Here is an 18,458-nt window from a genome sequence, read left to right on the forward strand (position 1 = left end):
TCATTACACATTATTAATATTTGAAATTAAAAACTTACCCTTCAGGGATTGATGGTACACAAGGAGATGCTTCAACTCCTCGAGTAGGGCTTAAGTGATTTAATTCTGAAAGTGTCTCCTCTGCAATTAAGAGATCCGTTGTTTCTGTCTCTTTTAAAGTGCCTATAAATCATACAGTTAAGATATTTACAATTTTTTACACTAAATGGTTAACACTCATGGTCTTAGACTATGATTTTTTAACAACTGTTGGCTCTGCTTTTTTTATACTTTTAGGTTTACTCCCTTGACATTAGACTGCTAACAGTTCCTTCTAATTTAATATGAGTCTACTCTTAAAAGCCCCCCTAATCTACCACCTCTCACTTTTGGTTTAACAGGTACTGTTACAAGTGTACATATATCAATTCACTTAGTCCTGAACATTCAAAGTGATCGTATTATTATCCCCATTTTAATGATGAAAAAAACAAGCATATGATCATACTGCTTATTTCAGATCACAAACCTAGTAAGTAGCTGAGCTAAGATTCAAATCTAGCCTGTTTCACTCTAGAGTTTGTTATATAACCCCCCACAAAAACAACAAAAACTTCAAAAACTTCTATTTGAAACTGCCTAATCATTTTAGGAGTATCAATAAAGATACTGCCATAAACATCCTTATCTAATATTTACCATTCAAATATTTTAGGGGAACATAGCATATGAAAAGAGTAATGTAAACTTCTAGATATATCCTATTTATGAAAACAGTCCTGAGTTCTTAGAGCAATTAATAATGCTTATTATTAATTGCTCTAAGAATGCTCATTAAATAAAGACATCATAGCCTAAACTTTACTGGACTTAGATTTTAAGAAATCTTAGTTCAGCTTAGGCAGGAAATATTTCGTAAAAGAAACCACTATGCCCAGATTTTAAAAAAAGTTTTGGTTTTACATATTTCAAGTTAGGAGTTACCTTTAAATAAGCTTGTTAAAACTGTGCAGGGATAAGAAACATAAAAATAGACTATGTTTTCTGGTCCTCCAATTCTAAGCCAATATTCTCCCCTGCTTCCTGGTGTTCCCGACCCCTTCTAGGTCCCCTAGTTTAGCACTTACCAAACTACGTCACAAGTCCTTATTTGTTTGTATAGTCCACTAAGCTCTAAATTGCATGCAAGCAGGTGCCATGTCTACTCATTGTTTGAGCCTCAACATCTAGCACACACACAGGAGGATCCCACCTGTTATAGCACATACATTAGGGGCTCAATATTCTGATAGATAAAAAGAAAATAAATTCATGGGCCTTTGGACATTTTATTTGATTGTCCAATGATTATTTTGGAATTAAGGATGGAAAGTAGAATGAACTTCCTGGTTTCAGAGCAGCTTTCTAGAAAGTAGAGGCTGCTGGGTAAGTTAAAAATTATAATCTCACTCTTGTCTGTATAGTATTATTTCTCACAGTTCTAGGAACGTCTTAGTCACACTGACATCTGACATTTCTTCCTTAAACACTACTGTTCTTTTCCAAATTTCATTTCCAAATTTTAAAAACACACATAATTTCTCCCCTCACAACTTATACCTACTTATAAGGAATGGAACAATGCAAGCCATACTTGTAAGTGGAAAGAATAAGATATGTGTATTGTGTTATGTACTTATTTAACCCTGATGCTTTTCTTATGGTAGAAAAAATTCTATTATAAATTTGAGAGACATCAATGGCCATTTTCAGAATCTGGGAATGAGTTCTTACCCATTTGTTTCTCCAGGTCTAGAGGAGTTACTTCTAATTCAAGCACACCTTTATCACTGCCCTTCTGAGTTTGTTTAGTTAAATTAGTAATCAGTTCCGTGGTAGAGCTTGCTGGCTTAGAAGCCACGAAAGGATCTTCAAAGTCTCCTGGCGATAGAGCATCCTGATACTCAGAGGTAGTCTGGTCCGATCTGGATGAAGCAGTGCTAGTATCTTTGCCCATATCCAGTTTCTCCAAACTTCGTGAAGGTGTATCTTGTGATCTCACATTCATTTCTTGATGGTCCATTTTAGGGCTATTCAGGTAAAAAGATGTCTTATCTCTGTTCTTCAGCCATTCGGTTTCTCCTGGAACTCCACATTTGTAAAAAGGTGTGGTAACAAATTCTTTTGTTTTGCTATCATCTGCAGACTGTTAAATAAAAGGTTTTGAAAAAAATTACGAGTAAAATATTGGTCAAGTCTAAGCTATCATCCCACTCATATACACTGTCCATCCATTTTCAGTATTTCTCCAAATTCTCTTCTCAAAATTCACATTCTAAATCCATTCTCTTCAGATACATGATTAAAAGTTAATGATTGTTAACGTTTTCCTAATTAATAAATCAGTATTTCCAAGACTCTGAATAGGCAAGATGACCAAGAACCAAATGGGTTCTTAATAACCTACAGTGGACCTCTGGAAACATGCACCCTCATAAATAGACAATCAATTAGGAATTTAGTAACAGAGGCAAATCAATATAGGTTAAAAAACAAACAAAAAAGACGTGGACTAAAAATAAAAACTAAGAGCTCTTGTCTAGTTCCATTTCTGCCACCAAAAAGCTCTTTAATTGTAGGCAATTTACTTGGTGCTTCTGCGCCCAACTTTCTTCACCTGTAAATGATGGGTTTGGCTTAGCCAATACCCTATACTTCCCTTCTGAACTAATTTCTGATTTCACGATTATCTGCAAGATTGTATATAAAAATCTATAATATTTAAATTGATACATCGTTTTACTTATAGGACCTAATATATTCTTATTAAGTCTTTTTTATTCCAATATTATTAAACTTACTCCAGCAATCCATTTTGTGGTCATGCCTTCTTCCATGAATGAAATTCTAGTTTCTTTAAGTCGTAAAGGAGGAGTAAGAGACGTTCCAGGTGACACAGAGGGAGATGCTAAAGGTGTTGATCGAAGACCAGACCTTAGGATGGATTGAGGAGTGAACTCGGCAAATCCAGAGGAAGTAACTGACATGGCCAAAGTTTTAGCTTTCTATGACAAAGAGTGAAGGGAATTCCACTGTTAGTGTTTGTAAAAGGCACATACATAAGGACAGACAGGATCAACTGAGTCACAATGGTCGCTATATTCTTATCTCTAATAATTAAACACATCAATAAAAAGTTCTACCGATTACTGGAAAATACAAAATTCTACTCTGAGCATTCTATATGTAAAACTACAAAACAAAATTGCATCCATAGTCATTCTAAAGGCCTTATATTCCAAATTTATATTCAACTTAAAAAAGAAACTGCAGAGATAAATTATTTAACTATTGCTTAGCAAACTTCAGTCAGGTGAAAGAGATAAGTGTGTGATAAACAGTAGTACCTAGCTTAATAACAGCAAATTAATCTAAATGACACTGAGTTTAACAATATTTTAGAAAAAATGTAATTTCATCACATGAATCCAATAGTAACTGCATTACCTATAAGAATCCTCTGAAAATTTATTATAATGAATAAAAAATAGCATAGGAACTATTTATTAGAAATAATCCTTTCACTTCTTCTCTAAAGAACTAGTAAACAAATTATCCCATTAAATTATAGAATTCCATTAAATCTGTTATGAAATTTATTTACCAGATTATTTTTGGTAGCAGGTATAAAATTATTCCGATTTAATTTTACATGAATCTAGCTGTAGAGAATATAAAATTTGATTGTTTTTTGATGAAAAAAGTTAAAATTACTGATATTAAATGTTAGGAACTTAATCTTATCAACCTTCTTTTAAACTTCTTTTAATAACTATTTTGGGACTAGCATTTACTGAAGTATCTTTCATTCAACTTGAAAAAGAAAAAAAGAGGGGGTGGCCGGTTAGCTCAGTTGGTTAGAGTGTGGTGCTAATAACACCAAGGTTGCCGGTTCGATCCCCACATGGACCAGTGTGAGCTGCGCCCTCCTTAAAAAAAAAAAAAAATTTAGTAAATAAAATAAAATGCAAAAAGAAAGGAAAAAGAAATTCCTTGGCTCACTATAAATGCTGGATATCCACAAACAAAAAAAAAGGGAAGAGAGCTCTAGCATTAAAGCTAGAACACTGGACAAGGAGCTAGGGAATAACGTGTGTAAAAAACATTTTGACAATGGGAAGATAAAAGACCACTGTCACCAGTCATGTTTTGTGGTTTCTCAGAGGATAATTTATCAGAGATGGTGGAGGCTATTTAAAGACAGATAGATAGCTGATAGTAGGAAGGAGTATCAGTTTATAGTTCCATCACACGAGTCAGAAAATTAAAATAAACAAACCTAAGAATTAAAAAGCATTTGATGGAAGCAGTAACTGTGAAATGGTATCAGAAATGGAATTTAAAAAATAAAAGCAGGATACAGGCCAATTTATAATGACCACACAGAGTCTTGCATTACTTTCAGGACAATATAATTGTGAACTTTAAGAACAATGGCAGTTAACCATAAAGAGTAAATTTAGTCAAGTCTATTTAAGGTATCAATTATAAATAGCTTATTTCTCTCTGCTACTGGAAAAATAAGAACTTCCTAGCTTCACATGAATGCTACGTAATACTCACCTTAACCACAAGAGGAGTTTCAAGTAAATGTAATTCTGAAGCTCTGGAGGCGTTTTGATGTGATCCTTTTAATTGTGAACTTACTGGCAATGAACTGGAGGTTAAGTATGAAGGAGAACTTGTGGGGGTTTGCTGAATAAACCCCAAACACTGAGAAAGCTGGGGAACAGGATGAACAACCAAATCCAGCAGTCTGTAATCAGAATATATATATGAATAGAAAAATCATGGTAACTTATTTGAGTTATTATACTAAAGAAACAAAAGAATTTAATACCCATTTAATTACTCAGATTTCTATATTCACTGGTAAGTATGATAAATACATGGAATATAAATATGAATGCAGTCAAGTATATTAATGAAATGCATTCGTTTAAAATGTCAAAATTAATTCAGTAGCAGAAAAGAATTAGGAATTCTAGATAACTATATATGTATGTATATAAAGAGCTTTGGTCTTCCTCCTTCCCTTTTACCAATATTTACTGAGCCCCAATAAGTGCCAGGCATTTATTTTCAAAGATAAACTGCTAACGATTTAAAATACAAAGAAAAAATGGCAATATTTCCCCAGTAATCCATTTGCTACCATTTATTTTCATCAACATGTAAAAATTCCTTTCAAATACATGTGATGTACATAATGAATACTGGTTTATTTTACCTTTACGGTTCTCATCACAATAAAGACTAGATTGACCAACAAAAAAAAAGTTTTTTTTTCAAATTAATGAGGTTAGTGACAAAAATGGAATCTCAAGATTCTACGAAATGGTTTTCTGTAATATCCTAGACCAAGTTCATATCAAATGATAAGAGGATCTCACTGATGACTTGCATTAAGCAGGCATAGTACAAATAGCATAAAAACTTAATTTACAAATAAATAATTTAAACTTGAAAGTGAAAATTTCAGGTTACGTTTGTCGTGGACCACAGGGTCACTCCTCTTTTCCCAATTTCCTAACAAATAGTCTATTTTATGGTTATATGGTCTACTGATAAAAACACCACCTTTTTACCACCCCAAAGTGAGAATAACCAGAAAAGTGCAGCGTGTTTTGGTGCCCAGAAATAAAAACTTCCAGTTGCCGTGCCTTCCCTGTCATTCTGACCTTTATGTTCAGATGAGATTTTTGAAATTAGAGGTGGGAGACCAACAGAGACAATAGGTGCTTTAAGAACTAATCTGTGACCCACTGGGGACATATTTATAGGAAGTATTTTCTTAATACAGGGTCTTCCTTACTTGTTATTCTGTACTAAGCAAAGCTTTGAGATTTTCATTAAACCAAGGTTATTCAATCAGGCTGCTACACATTTTTTTCTCTTTTGTCTGTGCTAATTCTTCTGTTCCTTCTCTGTCTCATTTGTATTTAAATTTTGTATATGTAAACTGTTTGCTCACTTTTATATCGAGCTATCCCAAATAGATAGTTTGTTAAATGCCTTGCATTGTACCAACGTTTATGATTAAGGTGCCTATTTATGAATGATTGTTTCTCAAAAGCAGGGCCTGTGCAACAAATGGCACTGGTACTTACGGAGTAAAAGCCAAATTCTTACATTAACAAAACTTGATATGTTAGAGTTATACTAAAAAAAAAAAAAAATCTATCAAGAAAAAAATTTCTAGTTATGACATTTTCTAAAGAAAATGTTAATTATGGCATTAGGTCTTAGGATTTCCTCATCAACTTTTTGACCATGACCCAAATAAGGAATGCGTTTTAGATCATACACAAAACATGAATTACATAAAACAGCACTTAACCTTACTATGTTAAGTGCTGACTGATATTATCCTCTTCTATTTCATTGAAAGAAATGCTAGTCACAATCCATTAAATTCAATTTAATAGTTAATTTTGCTAATGATTTTAAAACAAAGTTTTTTTCTTTAAGCAGTCTGAAATCATTAAGCAAAAATTCTAAGTAGTCTACCAGCCAATGTAAAATTTACTAAAATTACTACTGCTACATTTTTAAAAAGCAAGCATTAAAAACTCATTTAAGAAGTTAAAACAGTATTTGTAAAATTTTAAAGATAAATTAAAAATTATAGTGTAATATCCATCATTGTGTCTTTAAAAAATGATGTAATAAAATTATTACCTTGAAACTTTTTGTGCTGCTTTTGAAATTGGTGTTCCAACAAATGCTCCAGGCAGCTCCGGATCAGGGAGAGAATATACTACAGAAGATGGTTCTATTTTAGGACTACAAAGAAAATAAAAATGAAACTTTTGATTATATGTCACAAGGAACATTAAATTAAAACTGCTTTAAAAAGATGGGTTTAGATGGGAAAGGACAGGCTTTTCTTACTTTGTACATTTCTGTTTATTTACAAATAACAATGAACACATTTACTTTTAAAGACAACAAAACATTCTTCTTGTAAGAAAAGCAGCCAACATAGAGTTTTTCCTTTTTACAGACACCAATATACTCTAAGGCTGTCCTGTTTATTGAATGCTGCCAATACCCAGGAGATGAACAAGTAGTAGGAGTATAAAAGGGAGAAGAAAACGTACCTATTGTAGGCTAAGATGCTATTTTTAGGTTCACTGCTTGACCAAACCTCTCCAATTTTAGACAACACATTACTGATGAAAGTAGATCTTGTTAACACAGTCCCTATCACAGCTTGCTTTGGAACTGCTGATAATGGTTTGGGCCGAGGAACTATAAAATGAAAAATGTAGGATTTAATTTCATCTCTAACACCAGGATTTTAATAGAACATTAATATAAGAGTGACTGGAACACACATCACAAGATAAGAGTAGTTAAAATCATACGTGGTTTAACACCACCTATGTAGAAATGTAACAATTTGGGCTTTTAGAAGATGATGAAAAATTATTCTACATCTTCTCTAGAAGTTGGACAGGAGTCTTCAAATGAAATAAAAAAGTTCTTCCATTCTGTAGTAAATTACTAACTAAACTAAAAACTTCCAAGAAAGCCTTATATTTCTTGGGGTAGAGAGGCCAGTAAAAAAAGTACTACTGTGATGAATCAAAGCAAAAGTGAGCTAAAATATAAGACAACGACGGTTGCAGAAGGTAATCATTCAATCTCTTCTCTAGCTAATAATTTATGACATGTTTTTCAATGAAATCTTACCTTCTCGAAGAACTGATGATGCTGGCAGACGGTAAGGCTTAGCTCGCTCAATGGCTAATTTTCGCTGGACTCTAGGAAGGATTTTCCCATATTGGTCTAATATAGAATTTCGAGCCACTGCTCTCTCCCGTAAACGAGGATCACAATTATTCTATTGAACATATCATAACTGGTAAAAATTTAATCTTCAAAAATGTTAGGTACTATGTTTATATATTTACCATTTAAAATATAATTATTAATACGCCAAAAATATCTTCTTCCTCTCTACCCATCCATTCTTCCAAACCAAGGACCTCATACACACACCTAATTGCCTTACCACTCAATCCTTACCCATCAATAAACTCCAAGTCTCTCCTATCCAGCCTCGATTCTTCACAACTAATAAAAACAACGGTTATCATGTACTATGGTTCTACATGTATGTCAGTTTAACACCTACGTGAGACATCACACACAGCTCTATGCATCCCCACAAAGACATACTGTCATTTCACACATGAGGAAACAAGGGCTCTGAGAGTATGTCCCAAGCACACAGAGCAAATTAAGAAGCAGTCTGACCCCTGAAGTCCATGCTCTTTGCATTACATAATTTCTACTGCTGTCCGCTACCTCTGCCTCTCATTTTACCCGAGAAAAGTGGTTAGTCTGGCAAGATTGTAGGCAGATATCTAAAGAAAAATGGCATATATAGAAAAATTAGATGGGCAATAATATCCTGTTTCTAATTCTGCTATAGAAGGTAAGAGGATTCTCCTAGCTAAAATTTATATAAAGCCCAGTGTTTACCAAACTACAAGCTCTAACATAACAAAGTCATCAGTTTTCCTTAGCCACTTGACCCTCCTCCCGCCTTGATGAAATGAGTTTATACCATAACAGTCTTCAGTGTTTGGTTCAGCTTCAAGGCAGGGATGTAATTGGCACGCTGCAAATGGTGAACTAAAAGGAATTCGTGATTCTGAACACTGGTACTGGACTGCAAAAATCTCACCAAACACTCCTAGGAAGAACATAATAGATTTGTAAGCTACTAACGTATCCTGAATTTCTGACAAGTTTACACATGGATCAGTTATTACCTGCTCAGTGTCTGTAAATGGTAACTTTAGTAAATCCTCCATTAAGCCCATTTCCTGACAGACTTCATACGTGTGTTTTAGTAAGTCCTCTATATTCAACCTATTAGAATGTTGTCGCAGTAAACACCAGGCCTCAATAATGCACCTGAAATCAATATTTATCAGTTTTAGAAAAACTATTTAAAATGTTCAAAACAAGTAATCCATCTGAAAAATCTCAAAGACACTTTGTACATGTAATATTATTTAAATTTTTATTGACTACTAATCACTGCATAATGAAGTTTGCTAATGTCAACAAGAAGACTAGGCATCTTTAAAGACTTGATTTTATGCTGTTCTGTTATCATTATTTAAGTGTAAAACAGGCAATCAAAATGAGTGCACAAAAGTTCAAGAAGACAAAAATGAATGTGGTCTGGATAGAACTGAAAGATTAGTATGGTGTGACAAAGTCAGGCTCCTAAGGAAATGACAGCAGATTAGATCAATGGTAGAGTAGATGATGCAAAGATGCAATCAGCTATTTAGAAGATATGGTAGCAGAAAACACCCAATCAGAACAGCAAAAAGAATCCAAAAAACAAAAAATAAGGATAGTTTAAAGGAACTCTGGAATAACATCAAGTACCAACATTTGCATCACTCGGGTACCAGAATGAGGAGAGCAAGAAACTGAAAACCTATTTGAAGAAATAACAACAGAAAACTTCCCTAACCAGTGAAGGAAAGAAATAAGACATACATCTCAGGAAGTGCAGAGTCCAAACTAAGATGAACCCAAACAGGCCCACACCAATACACATCATAATTAAAATGTCAAAGTTTAAAGACAATGAAAGAATCTTCAAAGCAGTAAGAAAAAGCAGTTAGTTACCTACAAGGGAGCTTCCATAAGACTGTCAGCTGATTTCTCAACAGAAACTACGCAGGCCAGAAGGGACTAGCACCAAATATTCAAAGTGACGAAAAGGAACGACCTACAACCAGGACTACTCTACCCAGCAAAGCTATCGTTTAGAATCGAAGGACAGACAAAGAGCTTCCCAGACAAGAAAAGGCTAAAGGAGATCATCACCACCAAATCAGTATTACCGTGTTTCCCCGAAAATAAGACTTAGCCAGACAATCAGCTCTAACGCAACTTTTGGAGCAAAAATTAATATAAGACCTGGTCTTATTTTACTATAAGACTGGGATAATATAATATGATATGATATGATATGATATATGATACCCGGTCTTATTTTACTATAAGACCTGGTCTTACACTAATTTTTGCTCCAAAAGACGCATTAGAGCTGATTGTCCAGCTAGGTCTTATTTTCGGGGAAATATGGTACAAGGAATCTTAGAGGAAATTCTTTAAGGTGAAAAAAATATGAAAAATATGAATAAAATGGCAATAACTATGTATCTATCAACAATTACTTTTAATGTAAATGGGTTAAATGTAATCAATAGACATAGGATGGCTGAATGGATAAGAAAACAAGACCTTTACATATGCTGCCTACAAGAGACTCACTTCAGAGCAAAAGACACACAGATAAAAAAGGGATGGAAAAAGATATTTCATGAAATTGGAAACAAAAAATAAAAAAGCTGGGATAGACTTCAAAACAAAGGCTATATAACAAGAGACAAAGGACCCAGTAATCCCACCTCTGGGTATGTATCTGAAGAAACCCAAAACACTACTTCGAAGGAACATGTGCATCCATATGTTCACTGCTGCATTATTTACAACGGTCAAGGTGTGGAGCCAAGCTGGGTGTACATATGGATGAATGGATAAAGGATAAAGAAGAGGTGGTACATACAATGGAATATTACTCAGCCATGAAAAAGAATGAAAGCTTGCCATCTGGAACAACATGGATGGACCTAGAACTGAGTAGAATAAATCAGAAAGAAAAATGCCACACAATTTCACTTATGTGTGGAATCTTAAAGAACAAAATGAACAAACAAAACAGAAACAAACTTATAGCTACAAAGAACATTTTGATGATTGCCAGACACTAGGAGGTTTGGGGGGATGGGTGAAAGGATGGAAGGAATTAAGAAGTACAAATTGGTAGTTATAAAATAGTCATGGGGATATACGCTATAGCATAGGGAATATAGTCAATAATATTGTAATAACTATGTATTGTGTCAGATGGGTACTAGATTTATTGGGGTGATCACTTCCTAAGTTACATATGTCTAATCATTATGTTGTACAACTGAAACTAATATAATATGTTAACTGTAAGTGAAAAATGAAAACAATATTTTAAAAAATAGCAAGTAGGTAGGAATATCAGGGAATGAATTTTCTTAAAAAAAAAAAAAAAAAAATTCCTAATTCTAAGTCAATACGTAATTTTGCTTTTATGGGAATCTTAGTAAAAAAGCTTTAGCTATAGTTTTGTGTTTTTTTTAAATAATAATACTGAAATAAAGACTGGTAAATAAATGACATGTATAATAAACAGAATATGTGAACAAAATTACAACAATTAGTGTAATGAAATGCATCTGAGGAAATTTTGGCAGCACTGTCCCAGAGTTCCTGTAGATAAAAAGTTCCTCATGGAAGCAAATGGCACCCACTGTGGGCAGGTCGGGGCCATCTGTTATATTGCATAGACTCAGACCAAGAACCTAAATAAGTAAAACATTCAGTGGTATTCCCTAAAAAATCTGTATCTGAATTACTTTGCACTTTTTTTTCTACCAGGAAAAGGCATGACAGTGTGGTAATTATAGTCCAAGTGTCTCGGGGGGTAATTTTTTAACTAAGTCAAAAATCTGGGCATATTAAAATGAGCGTGTTTTGTAGAAAGAAAAATAAATAATCAGGATAAATGATTACCTCACCATTAATTATAAAAACCATATAAAGGAACAGATGAAGCAGGTATAACAAAATCTTGTATGTGAATTTGATTCAGGATGGGTGTATGGAACCTTCATTACGTTCTTTTACTTTTATATACAGAAATCTACTTTTAAAAATGCTATGACAAAATTTCAGATGTATCAAAAATGGTAAAGCAAAAACCATAAAAGTGACAGTAAAAAACTTGAGTATTAAAAAAATATATATTCAAGTGAAAAGACAAAAAATCATAAAAATATTGATAATTCTGACTTCATAAAAAGAATTTTAAGCATATCAAAATACATTATAAAGCAAAGTCAAATGACAAATTAAAACAAAAATATTTCAAAGGGTTAATATCCATAATATATAAAGTACACTTACAAATCAGTAAGAATAATTCCAACAACACAGAAAAACTATGGGCAGGTCACAAAGAAGAAATAGCTCTTTAAGAAGGATGCATTCTCTTATTATAGTGAGACCAATAACTAGACCATTACATTTTAAATCATGCCATTTAACTTGTCACAGATAATATAGATGCCAAATATAATAATTACAGCAATATATGTATTGCTATAATATAAATGGCAAATATATGATTAGAGAATACTAAAATATTGCAAAGGGAAGAAAGAAGCAATATAAAGATATCACGTGCTCAAATCTTGTTAAATTATTAAGATATGAAACCTGGTATTTTCTTAATTTAAACAGATGCTTCAAGATTTCTTTCTGAATCTCCATCAAATGCAAAGAATTGCAAAACCCAAGCAACAAAAATTTAAAAAAATATCAGCGTACCATCATTGGAATATACCCTCAAAGAATATAATTATCAACTCAACACGGCTTCATTCTTCCTCTATATTTCTGGCCCCTTTTCAGCATCCTCAAACATCAATTATCTATGCAGGAGACTACTGATACTACCAATTAGCAACAGATATAATTTCAAACCTCAGTTTGGTTTCCTTTCACTCAAGGTGCTTCTTATTCATCTTATTCTAGATAAGATGAATGTTTATTCTACGTTTTTTCTTAAGGTTGAAAGATAAGGAATCCCAAGACTATTATGTAACGCGACAAAAGCAAAATATTATATATTACTACTGTCTATTTCATCAATTCCACCTTATTAACATATGATTAAGAGTTTGTACTTGCAAAATACGTACTTACCTATTAAAAAGCAAAACAGTGAGGTGAAGGATAATATCACTATCACTGGACACTGCTGGCTTCATGGTCTGAATGTATCTGAGGGCTTGTCTGTGCTCACCCTGACTCATGAAGGCTTGAATAATCTTTGAATGTTGCCATAGCACAGGTTTTGCAGTAGCTGGGTGAAACAGAATATCCAAACCGCTCTGCAAAATTGACAGAAAATTGGTGAATACAAATATAATGCTCTGCATTTAGACCAAGTAGCTAACCTTTAAGTCAGGGAATAATAAAGCCACAAAAATCAAGACTAAAACCAGTTTAAGTATAAACTGAAAAGATCTACTTTATTCTGTGGTATATTTTAAATGCAAGCCTTACCAAAAGCCTCATACTTTTGAGACCTTGTTAAGCTATTATATAAAATCTTTCCATTATCAATTATCAATGTCAAATCCTGCCTTCTATGGGCCCAACACACCAAACCTATCTCTCACATAACAGTTACCGTACTTGTACTATTAGTAACTGTTTGCCGTTTGTTTTCTTCTTGAGAAAAAAGAAACCTGAGGTGCTGAGTTTTTATATTTGTATTCTTACTGCCTAAGATAGTGCTTCGTGAAAGTACTGATTAACCTGACTCCTTCAAGTGTCTCTAGATGTAGACTGTGTCATCTTTAATATGAAATGTAATCCAATTCTGTACTGTTTTCTCAAATCCTACTAGTTTATGAAAGTTCACATTCTAAGGGCAGACTTACCTCAGAGTCATTATGATCTATCAGCCAAAACCCTTGAGTAAGTTTAACCTGGTCCCAAGAAATGGCAAAGGCAGTTGAAAATGATTCAATGCAAGTATCTGTTTTGTTTGGGAAGGAATATATAATATCAAGTAGCAAATAAATGGTCTTTAAAAAAGAGGATTAAGGACAATAAACAGAAAAACTTCTACATATGTATTTATACATATAAATACATATATTTATATATAAAACTTCTACATATATATTTTATAACAGAACATAGCAGAAAAGAGGCTTGAGAGACTTTAGCGTGCAGAAAATCATTATGACTATCCAGCTATAGAAGTAGTTTTATTGCCTGTGGTACTGCCAACCCTATAACCAACCTCATGTATTCTCAGCAGTAAGTACCACCACAAAGGAGGTGAACTAAAGCACATTTTCTTCATGAATTCAGTAGCTCAGCAAATTTTATAAACAAAGCTACAGACAAAATTCCAGTTATTCAGCAAAACCTGGTATCTTAAGCAAACATGTCATGCATATTATAAATTATGAATGGAACTATACACATTTAGATTAATAACTGACATTAGTAAAAAAAAAAATCTTACTGCAAAGACCTCAGGGCTCAATACAATGTCTAAGGCAATATAATGTATTCAGATTTAGCACATAAGTTAACCTCATTGAGAATGACTACTTGCCAACGATGTTTTAGAACAGTTATTCTTAACTTTGGGAGTATCTCAGACACATCTGAAAATTTAATGAAAGCTATGGACCCTGTCCTAGAAAAATAAAACAAAACTTTGCATAGTTTCTGGTTAAGCATAGATCATCAAAACACAATCAACAGATCCAAGGTTAAGAACCCTTCCTTTAAAAAGAATTCAAATGTGAAATCAAGATTAGATTAGATGTATAAGGTTCTTACTATGAAATTCAAAAATTTTGGTAATACATGAATTATTTGGTAAAATATTGAAGGATACAATAGCATGTTTGTCCGCTTCAGTAATGTTGTCTAGTAGATATATGTCAAGTAGTGCCTATAAAAGAGATTAAAAATTCAGTGTTTTATATACTCCATTCATGCTCCTTGTTTTTCCCAAGCCTGTGCCAGGTATTAAAAATATAGCTAAGCATACCTCCCCTCTCCCCCAACTTTGTGGAGTCCTTAAGTGATATCATGCTATTGCAAACCTACATGTAGACTAGTGGGAGGATATTTTCCTGTGCTTCCTTCTTCCCGTTTCCACAATTTCTCAACTCTATCTCCTAACCGAGAAACCATCTCATCAATCATCAAGCAATCAGGGTTCCACTTCCCTCTGCAATAAGAGCAAAATTAAGGATTATTTAATATTAGTGGTGATTATTATCAAAACAATAAGCATTAAACTCTTAAAGTAATGATCCCAACTATTAAAGGGAGAAGAGACTAGGACTGCATTTAGCATTATGAGAACCCCAGACATCAAGGGGAGTTAGTTAGACAAAGCCTGAAGAAGCCTCAAGTTCGGTTATCAGCAAGCCAGTCAGTGAAGGTCAGGTCCCAGGGAAGAATGTGGTCGAGCTAGCCAAATGCCTGAGGTTATTCTATTTTTTTACTATCTTGAGCAAACTACCAAAGGGCATGGAAGCCCAGTATAGTTAATACTGCAGCTCAAGTCAAAGAGTTATAGTTTCATTTTCATCACCTGGTTAGTCTCTTAACCTCGGTGATTCCTTCAAAAATATATTACTGAGCACTACAAGGTGCCAAGCAGATATTGTCCCCGTTTCAATGTCTAATATTAACACGTTGCGTATGGATCACGAGAATCTTCATGAAGGATTTAAACCCCGCCGTACGCAACGTGTTAACAGCAACAGCAGTTATTACTTACTGAGCTTTTCCTATGAGTCAAGTACTGTAAGAGGTGCTCTGCATATATTATTATTTAGTCTTTATACTGACTTTATAATTTGTGACAAATAGGATTAGAAAGTTTAGCAAACCCGCTCAATGACATACACTTAATAAGGTCCATGCTCACTATCCTAATTAGTTATTCTAAAGCACTGGATCCCAAAACTTGTCATGCACCAAAAGTACAGCTGGCACAGCATTTTCAATACGGTCTTTAGGTGATTCTGACACAAGCATCCTGAAATCAATCAATGTTTGTGATTCATGGCTCTAAATGTTGTATGTTGCTCTACAATTCTTTCATTCCAACTTGAAGAAGACTATATACACCAGAGGTAGGGCCAAGGCTCCAAACACTACTTTTTCTTCTTCTATTTTTTTATTTCAAAGGAGCTAACTTAGGCTAACATTCATGTATTTAAAAAAAGAGAGACAGATAAAAGAAATGAGAAAAAAACAACAAAAAAAACAGTAGAAAGTGGTCCAAGTGCTGAAATCCAACCGTTAATGGAAAGAATATAAAATAACTAGTGATATGTTTTATGCTTTTTTTCTTTTTAAATTTTTATTGGGGAATATTGGGGAACACTGAGTTTCTCCAGGGCCCATCAGCTCCAAGTCGTTGTCCTTCAATCTAGTTGTGGAGGGCGCAGCCCACCATCCCATGCAGGAATCGAACCGGCAACCTTGTTGAGAGTTCGCACTCTAACCAACTGAGGCATTGGGCCGCCCGTTTTAAGCTTTTTTGACAAATAGTACCTTCTAGTCTTTTTGAATAAGAATTCTCAGAAAAAATACATGCTTAAATTATAGAATCTAATAAATCAATCAAGATGAATAGTTTTATATAGGAAATAATGAATAGCTATGCTCAAGTTCTGTAATAAAAGTGTAACCATCAGGTCAAGGCAAACATTACAACTATAAATAGTAAAGCTGGTAACAAATTCTGATACTTTCTGAGAACCCCACCATTTAATCATTTTGTAACATGATGAATTCTGTTGTATCTCGGAAAGCTTTGACTTCTTACAGAAGAAATTTTTACAATGTTTTTTGAAGATTCGGGATGTACTATACCTTGATAAATGCTCACACTTCTGTCGACGACTGGTGTAGTAGTTCTGAATTACAGGGTAGTTGTAGCATAACCGTGACAACATCACAGCATCATCTAGATTTATTTTAAGAGTTGGAAAAAAAGCTAGTAATGTTTCCAAAATATCCCAACAATAGTTAGGTTATACATACTGATATTTTACTAATTTTATATTTTTGTTTAATTTACAGGCTTCCTAAATTTAAGTAATAAAAGAGTACTACACACCCCTTTATTAATAGATGCACACATGAGAAATCGAGTCTCTCATGAATGTCTGTAAAAAAGTTACTAAGAGAATTATGAAAGAATAAGGTTAAAAGAAATTACGCACAGTGGCAGAAGCACATTTAAATAAAATCTAATGTATTTCCTGGAGATGCAAGAAGTTAGAGGCTTTAAAAGTGTGCTTAAATAAATACAGTAAATGTGAAATTCTCTAATTCTTGGTATTGGCATGAATTGTTAGATAAAAGGAGGTATTTAAATGATGGCAAATAAAATTAGTTAATAACCATACTAAAAGAACCCATACAGATAAAAAGGACTGGAAAATTAGATTATAAAACCCATCGTTCCATGGACCTAAATTTTAGCTGGTGATATCACTGAATGAACTGTCAGAAGCCATGTTTTGTCAAATATTCTTTCCTTCTAAATGTTAGTCAATCCAATAAACATGTATGGAACACCTGTGTATCAGGTAGGGGGTGAGGCACTGAAGATACAAAGTAAGGAAGAATGTAAGAAAAGAAGATAAGAAGAAAACATAAGTGAGGTGGTGGAAGAAAGGAAACCCGAAACATTAGAACAACAAAATTATAAAGATTCAAGAATGTTTCAATTAATATTTACAGATTAAGTAAATATTTTACCTAAGCCCTCTGGTAAAAGCCCAGAATGAGAGAACCAAAGAACCACTTGCGCATATTGACAGATGAGCTGGGAAACCATATACTTATTGGTTAAGTCCATAACATCTGTAAAAAAAGAGTTAAACATCAGTAGTTTAACTTTCAATTTATCAACCACAAATGAAAAATCAAGACACTCAAAAGTTTTCAAAAAACTAATCACTTGGTGATTTTTTTATGAGTGTGTTATTTTTTTAACAAACTTTGCTTGAACAAGTAATCTTCAAAATGCAAAAATAAATAATTCACTGATTAAAGTAGACAATTTAGGTAAACATGCTCTATCTTAGCTACACTTCCATTTAGTTAATTTCAGAAGTCAAATTTATACAAACTACATAGTATCATTAATATAGGTTGTTCCACACCAGGTCTTTAAATGAAATTAACGGTTTTGTTTAAATGGTAAAACAGAGGGAAAAAATTACAATGACCTCTGTGAATAAAAACTTGTAATTTAAAATTTGAAATTCTGCTGGAAATACACTATTTTAACAGTCATTAAGTTTAACTTCCAAATTTCCCAAGCTTATTTGAGCATGGGCTCATAGTACATGTAATAACATTCTGTGGCTTTTCATAAAAAAAAACCCCAGCATTTGAGAAATAATGGCCTCTTTGCACAACGATCCATCTAAGATATAGGCAATTTCTTCTTTCTTGAAGAAGTGAAATTTAATAAAACAATCATTTATACAAGACAAACAGTACACACACCTCTTTCAGTGATCTCTTCGGCCATAGCTACAAAACAGCTTAAGACTGTATTAAGATTGCTGAGAAGCAAATGGCACTGCTGGACAGACTGCATAGTTTGTGGATCAATGAAACGACACGAACCATCAAATAATGGCGTACCTTTCAAGGATAAAATACATGATTAGTTTCAACACAGTAAAATTGAGTTAATTAAATTCACAAATGCAAAATTTCTCAAATTCCTA

General features: G+C 33.4%; 1 protein-coding gene across 2 annotated transcripts in view; it reads right to left on the reverse strand.

Moving 5' to 3' along the window:
- AHCTF1 (AT-hook containing transcription factor 1) overlaps positions 1 to 18,458 on the reverse strand; it is a 72,072-nt gene that overhangs the window by 13,711 nt on the left and 39,903 nt on the right. For both annotated transcript variants that reach the window (XM_088799118.1, XM_088799119.1), the window contains exons 15-30: positions 18,232 to 18,372; positions 17,476 to 17,580; positions 16,582 to 16,675; positions 14,797 to 14,920; positions 14,582 to 14,638; positions 13,605 to 13,751; positions 12,862 to 13,049; positions 8,805 to 8,949; positions 8,597 to 8,725; positions 7,717 to 7,867; positions 7,122 to 7,272; positions 6,700 to 6,804; positions 4,582 to 4,774; positions 2,820 to 3,023; positions 1,753 to 2,164; positions 39 to 162 (exon numbers count right to left, since the gene is read on the reverse strand). In XM_088799118.1, the coding sequence (XP_088655244.1) occupies positions 39 to 162; positions 1,753 to 2,164; positions 2,820 to 3,023; positions 4,582 to 4,774; positions 6,700 to 6,804; positions 7,122 to 7,272; positions 7,717 to 7,867; positions 8,597 to 8,725; positions 8,805 to 8,949; positions 12,862 to 13,049; positions 13,605 to 13,751; positions 14,582 to 14,638; positions 14,797 to 14,920; positions 16,582 to 16,675; positions 17,476 to 17,580; positions 18,232 to 18,372 (2,470 nt within the window). The remainder of the gene's footprint in view (positions 1 to 38; positions 163 to 1,752; positions 2,165 to 2,819; positions 3,024 to 4,581; positions 4,775 to 6,699; positions 6,805 to 7,121; positions 7,273 to 7,716; positions 7,868 to 8,596; positions 8,726 to 8,804; positions 8,950 to 12,861; positions 13,050 to 13,604; positions 13,752 to 14,581; positions 14,639 to 14,796; positions 14,921 to 16,581; positions 16,676 to 17,475; positions 17,581 to 18,231; positions 18,373 to 18,458) is intronic.

Source organism: Rhinolophus sinicus, chromosome 6 (genome assembly GCF_057876585.1).
Source record: "Rhinolophus sinicus isolate RSI-liver-muscle chromosome 6, RSI-T2T, whole genome shotgun sequence".
In the NCBI taxonomy this organism is placed as follows: Eukaryota; Metazoa; Chordata; class Mammalia; order Chiroptera; family Rhinolophidae; genus Rhinolophus; species Rhinolophus sinicus.